At 49.7% G+C, this 6,605-nt stretch overlaps 1 protein-coding gene across 1 annotated transcript in view; it reads right to left on the bottom strand.

Moving 5' to 3' along the window:
- Nucleotides 1-5,480: 5,480 nt before the first annotated feature.
- edn1 (endothelin 1) overlaps nucleotides 5,481-6,605 on the bottom strand; it is a 2,241-nt gene continuing 1,116 nt past the window's right edge. Inside the window, exons 3-4 of the mRNA XM_072447255.1 lie at nucleotides 6,277-6,411; nucleotides 5,481-5,819 (exon numbers count right to left, since the gene is read on the bottom strand). Coding sequence (XP_072303356.1) covers nucleotides 5,681-5,819; nucleotides 6,277-6,411 — 274 coding nt within the window. The 3' untranslated portion in view covers nucleotides 5,481-5,680. The remainder of the gene's footprint in view (nucleotides 5,820-6,276; nucleotides 6,412-6,605) is intronic.

Genomic DNA, 6,605 nt, shown 5'->3' with positions numbered 1-6,605 from the left:
GCAGTACAGAGGCTGACCGCAGTACAGAGGCTGTATTATAAAAGAAACAACAAAAACAAACATCTATTTCCTTGTGTTTTACTGCTCAAAAACACCACAATACATTCTTACTGTGAGTGGAAACACCTCTCCACAGATCCAACCGGTGAATTAGTTAACTACCATTTTGGAAAAGTTATGACGTCTCAGAAAGTAGCTCGTTGCACCTTTAAATATGCGTGATTGGATTATGATGAGGCTAACGGACTTCAGAGTCATGTTTAATGTGTTTATAGTTTACAATCCAGCCCTCGACAGTTTGCTGCATGTCCTTCCCCAGTCTCGTTCCCTTTCCACACTGTTCAGTCGGATAAAGCCTACGGGCCAAAAACCTCACTGAAAAATGATCAGAATGCGGTCAGGCTAACGAGCTAGCATGATTTATACAAATGTGGAAACTGATTCCGATTGGGGAATGATCTTTGGCCTGTTAGCCGTTAGCCTTTAGCTGTTAGCATGCCCATGTTAAACCTGGGTGTGGCGCAGATTAAACAGTGACTCCAGCTGTTGACTTTGTGGCCGGAAAACGTTAACGAGTTCGAGGGAAATGAATAAAGAAAACAAATCATTCACTCGTTAGACAGAAAAACAATTAGAACATTTAGGAATCAATATTTCAGGGCCCAAAACAGGACCTTGTGGAACTCCAGTATTCATTCTCTGCATTAGGCTTTAGCGGCTTTAGCAACAACTGCAAAACAAAACAGCCATAATCCAGGTTTAGTCCTGGTCTAATCCAGGTTTCGTCCTGGTCTAATCCAGGTTTAGTCCTGGTCTAATCCAGGTTTAGTCCTGGTCTAATCCAGGTTTAGTCCTGGTCTAATCCAGGTTTAGTCCACATCTAATCCAGGTTTAGTCCACATCTAATCCAGGTTTAATTCCAGGTCTATCCAGGTTTAGTCCAGGTCTAATCCAGGTTTAGTCCTGATCTAATCCAGGTTTAATTCCAGGTCTAATCCAGGTTTAGTCCTGGTCTAATCCAGGTTTAGTCCTGGTCTAATCCAGGTTTAGTCCACATCTAATCCAGGTTTAGTCCAGGTCTAATCCAGGTTTAGTCCTGGTCTAATCCAGGTTTAGTCCTGGTCTAATCCAGGTTTAGTCCTGGTCTAATCCAGGTTTAGTCCTGGTCTAATCCAGGTTTAGTCCACATCTAATCCAGGTTTAGTCCTGGTCTAATCCAGGTTTAGTTTCAATAATAATAATAGATATAGCCGCAAGCGGCAATGATCGGCCCTCGCCACGCCGCCACGCCTCAAGAGAAGGGGGCGTGGCTAATGCGCCCCAATTGTCCTTTTATCACATTGACTGCTGAATCTGTGACGCTGTCACATCTTTTCCCCTTTTGGCAAAATGTGCCAAGACAAGGAGAACTTCTGATGGTCCTGAAGACGAGTCTCACCAAACTCCAGGTCAATGGGGCAAACGCCCAAAGAGTGTGTTTATCTGCAGGGGGCGTGTGTACACTGCAGGGGGCGTGTGCACACTGCAGGGGGCGTGTGTTTATCTGCAGGGGGCGTGTGTACACTGCAGGGGGCGTGTGTTCATCTGCAGGGGGCGTGTGTACACTGCAGGGGGCGTGTGTACACTGCAGGGGGCGTGTGCACACTGCAGGGGGCGTGTGTTTATCTGCAGGGGGCGTGTGTACACTGCAGGGGGCGTGTGTTTATCTGCAGGGGGCGTGTGTACACTGCAGGGGGCGTATGTTCATCTGCAGGGGGCGTGTGTTTATCTGCAGGGGGCGTGTGCACACTGCAGGGGGCGTGTGTTTATCTGCAGGGGGCGTGTGTACACTGCAGGGGGCGTGTGTTTATCTGCAGGGGGCGTGTGTTTATCTGCAGGGGGCGTGTGTACACTGCAGGGGGCGTGTGTTTATCTGCAGGGGGCGTGTGTTTATCTGCAGGGGGCGTGTGTTTATCTGCAGGGGGCGTGTGTACACTGCAGGGGGCGTGTGTTTATCTGCAGGGAGCGTGTGTTTATCTGCAGGGGGCGTGTGTACACTGCAGGGGGCGTGTGTTTATCTGCAGGGAGCGTGTGTTTATCTGCAGGGGGCGTGTGTACACTGCAGGGGGCGTGTGTACACTGCAGGGGGCGTGTGTTTATCTGCAGGGGGCGTTCGTTTATCTGCAGGGGGCGTGTGTACACTGCAGGGGGCGTGTGTTTATCTGCAGGGGGCGTGTGTTTATCTGCAGGGGGCGTGTGTTTATCTGCAGGGGGCGTGTGTACACTGCAGGGGGCATGTGTTTATCTGCAGGGGGCGTGTGTACACTGCAGGGGGCGTGTGTTTATCTGCAGGGGGCGTGTGTACACTGCAGGGGGCGTGTGTTTATCTGCAGGGGGCGTGTGTACACTGCAGGGGGCATGTGTTTATCTGCAGGGGGCGTGTGTACACTGCAGGGGGCGTGTGTTTATCTGCAGGGGGCGTGTGTTTATCTGCAGGGGGCGTGTGTACACTGCAGGGGGCGTGTGTTTATCTGCAGGGGGCGTGTGTACACTGCAGGGGGCGTGTGTACACTGCAGGGGGCGTGTGTTTATCTGCAGGGGGCGTGTGTACACTGCAGGGGGCGTGTGTTTATCTGCAGGGGGCGTGTGTACACTGCAGGGGGCGTGTGTTTATCTGCAGGGGGCGTGTGTTTATCTGCAGGGGGCGTGTGTTTATCTGCAGGGGGCGTGTGTTTATCTGCAGGGGGCGTGTGTTTATCTGCAGGGGGCGTGTGTACACTGCAGGGGGCGTGTGTTTATCTGCAGGGGGCGTGTGTTTATCTGCAGGGGGCGTGTGTACACTGCAGGGGGCGTGTGTACACTGCAGGGGGCGTGTGTTTATCTGCAGGGGGCGTGTGTACACTGCAGGGGGCGTGTGTTTATCTGCAGGGGGCGTGTGTACACTGCAGGGGGCGTGTGTTTATCTGCAGGGGGCGTGTGTTTATCTGCAGGGGGCGTGTGTTTATCTGCAGGGGGCGTGTGTTTATCTGCAGGGGGCGTGTGTTTATCTGCAGGGGGCGTGTGTACACTGCAGGGGGCGTGTGTTTATCTGCAGGGGGCGTGTGTTTATCTGCAGGGGGCGTGTGTTTATCTGCAGGGGGCGTGTGTACACTGCAGGGGGCATGTGTTTATCTGCAGGGGGCGTGTGTACACTGCAGGGGGCGTGTGTTTATCTGCAGGGGGCGTGTGTTTATCTGCAGGGGGCGTGTGTTTATCTGCAGGGGGCGTGTGTACACTGCAGGGGGCGTGTGTTTATCTGCAGGGGGCGTGTGTTTATCTGCAGGGGGCGTGTGTACACTGCAGGGGGCGTGTGTACACTGCAGGGGGCGTGTGTTTATCTGCAGGGGGCGTGTGTACACTGCAGGGGGCGTGTGTTTATCTGCAGGGGGCGTGTGTACACTGCAGGGGGCGTGTGTTTATCTGCAGGGGGCGTGTGTTTATCTGCAGGGGGCGTGTGTACACTGCAGGGGGCGTGTGTTTATCTGCAGGGGGCGTGTGTTTATCTGCAGGGGGCGGGCCTGAGGGAGGATGTTCTTTTGGCTTAAACGATGGAAACAGTGACATCACGACCTCAAAAACGCCCGAGGGCCCGAGGTTTGTCTGAGAGGCGGAGCCGAGGTTTGTCTGAGAGGCGGAGCCGAGGTTTGTCTGAGAGGCGGAGCCGAGGTTTGTCTGAGAGGCGGAGCCACTCGTATGTGTTCAGGAACGTGACGAGATAACGACCGAAGAAGAAGAAGGTGGAGAAGGAGGAGGAGGAGGAGAAGAAGAAGAAGAAGAAGAAGAAGAAGAAGAAGAAGAAGAAGAAGAAGAAGAAGAAGAAGAAGATGATGATGATGATGATGATGAAGATGAAGAAGATGTAATTTAAGAAGAAGATGAAGAAGAAGAAAAGAATAGTCACACACGCAGGAACATTCTTCTCGTCTTCAGTAACAATAGTTACCTAAATCCAGATTAAAGTGAAGATCCAAGTGAAGATCCAAGTGAAGACCCAAGTGAAGATCCAAGTGAAGATCCAAGTGAAGACCCAAGTGAAGATCCAAGTGAAGATCCAAGTGAAGACCCAAGTGAAGATCCAAGTGAAGACCCAAGTGAAGACCCAAGTGAAGACCCAAGTGAAGACCCAAGTGAAGATCCAAGTGAAGATCCAAGTGAAGATCCAAGTGAAGACCCAAGTGAAGATCCAAGTGAAGATCCAAGTGAAGACCCAAGTGAAGATCCAAGTGAAGATCCAAGTGAAGACCCAAGATCCAAGTGAAGATCCAAGTGAAGATCCAAGTGAAGACCCACGTGAAGATCCAAGTGAAGATCCAAGTGAAGATCCAAGTGAAGACCCAAGTGAAGACCCAAGTGAAGATCCAAGTGAAGATCCAAGTGAAGACCCAAGTGAAGATCCAAGTGAAGACCCAAGTGAAGACCCAAGTGAAGACCCAAGTGAAGATCCAAGTGAAGACCCAAGTGAAGATCCAAGTGAAGATCCAAGTGAAGACCCAAGTGAAGATCCAAGTGAAGATCCAAGTGAAGACCCAAGTGAAGACCCAAGTGAAGATCCAAGTGAAGATCCAAGTGAAGATCCAAGTGAAGACCCAAGTGAAGATCCAAGTGAAGATCCAAGTGAAGATCCAAGTGAAGACCCAAAATCCAAGTGAAGATCCAAGTGAAGATCCAAGTGAAGACCCAAGTGAAGATCCAAGTGAAGACCCAAGTGAAGATCCAAGTGAAGATCCAAGATCCAAGTGAAGATCCAAGTGAAGACCCAAGTGAAGATCCAAGTGAAGATCCAAGTGAAGATCCAAGTGAAGACCCAAGTGGAAAGAGAGAGTTTTATTGCTGCTGAATTAATATAAATAACTGTATTTCTCAAATAAAGAGTCCAGATGTTTAAAAATCATTAGAAATTTATTCCATTTGCACAATGTGGCGTTTTGGATTCAAGACATTTCACAGAAATGACATAAGGGCCAATGTGGCCGACGCAGGGACATAAAGATGAATAAATAAAAGACACATTCAAATCAATATCACAAAAAACATCCTGACAACATAAATAAAGAGGAATATAATATATATATATATATATATATATATATATATATATATTCAGTCATAATTCAGAGACAGTTTGTCCACGTATCCACCACACACACCCAAAATCTGATCATGATCGGATTACCGGAGTTATCAGATTATTGAAATGACATTTGAGTAATCGGATTTCAAGAGATGATCATCTAGCCTCAAACGAGTGTGGAACAGGAAGTTCTTTTTTTACAGTGCACAGCAGAGGTATGAGTCCCAAACGTGTCCATCGTCCCAAACGTGTCCATCTTCTGCTCCACACAAACCCGTCTGTGAGTCCCAAACGTGTCCATCTTCTGCTCCACACAAACCCGTCTGTGAGTCCCAAACGTGTCCATCTTCTGCTCCACACAAACCCGTCTGTGAGTCCCAAACGTGTCCATCTTCTGCTCCACACAAACCTGTCTGTGAGTCCCAAACGTGTCCATCTTCTGCTCCACACAAACCCGTCTGCGAGTCCCAAACGTGTCCATCTTCTGCTCCACACAATCCCGTCTTCTCTCGTCCTCGTGGCAGATCCTGAAGCACAGAAGCTCCACTCGGGCTCAGACATGTCGGATCTCCGTCGAGTCCGTTTGTGTGTTTAGGCGGCGGCGCTCTGGGAGTCCCACGTCCCGCTGCCGCTGCCGCTCCTGCTCCGTCGTCTCATCCTCCATTTCTCCAGAACCGTCCGGGTTTGGACCACGGCCCTCAGCTTCGGGGACAGAACCTGGTCCGGGCGACTGCGGGGAAAAAAACAAAGGTTAGACAGAAATACAAAGAAGCGGTCGTCCAAGAAATGACTCATAGAGTGAGGAAGAGGTGAGTTATGGAGGAGATTCAGAACGGAGAGTTTCTGAGGCTCGGAGGGGAGAGGACCTTCGTGAATGAACCGTGAATGAAGCTGAATGTGCTCCAGGTGAGATTGTGACGAGGAACAGTGCGAGAACGGGGTCAGAAGATGATGAGAAAGGCAGTTTTACAACATATTTCTCCTTTGAATTATTGTTTTTTCCAGAGTATAAGTCGCACCAGCCAAAAAATGCATAATAGAGAAGAAAAAAACATATATAAAAGTCGCACCCCGGCCAAAACTATGAAAAAAGGTGCCACTTATAGTCCGGAAAATATGGTAGTTGTTTAAATGTTTCTAATCCGTCACATCACGTCATCCGAGTTAGAACTGCGGCGCGTACTTACTGCTGACAGAAGTTACTACACGTCCGATCGTCCTCCTGGAGACACCTGCAGCGGGGGCCCGACCCGGACCCCCGCGGCCCCCGGAGCGAGCGCCTGGCCCGGGGAGCGTTCCCGAGTCCGTACGACACGACTCTCCTGGAACACAGAGATCACAGATTCACAGCTCGTCCTCCAGAAGACGTTTTCCTCGGATTCTCGCGCTATTTCTAGATCAAGAGTTTTAAAATAAATCTCCATTCTTGACGTTTGTCAATACTTCTAAGTCTTTATGACCAAAAAAATAAGCAACGGTTTAGACCAGAAATGTCTTTTAGTTTGTTTTTCTAAAC

This window comes from Eucyclogobius newberryi, unplaced genomic scaffold, assembly GCF_026437365.1.
Source record: "Eucyclogobius newberryi isolate DKJ021-1_F unplaced genomic scaffold, fEucNew1.0.hap1 SCAF_16, whole genome shotgun sequence".
NCBI lineage: Eukaryota > Metazoa > Chordata > Actinopteri > Gobiiformes > Gobiidae > Eucyclogobius > Eucyclogobius newberryi.
This window is presented reverse-complemented; position numbering and strand designations above follow the sequence as displayed.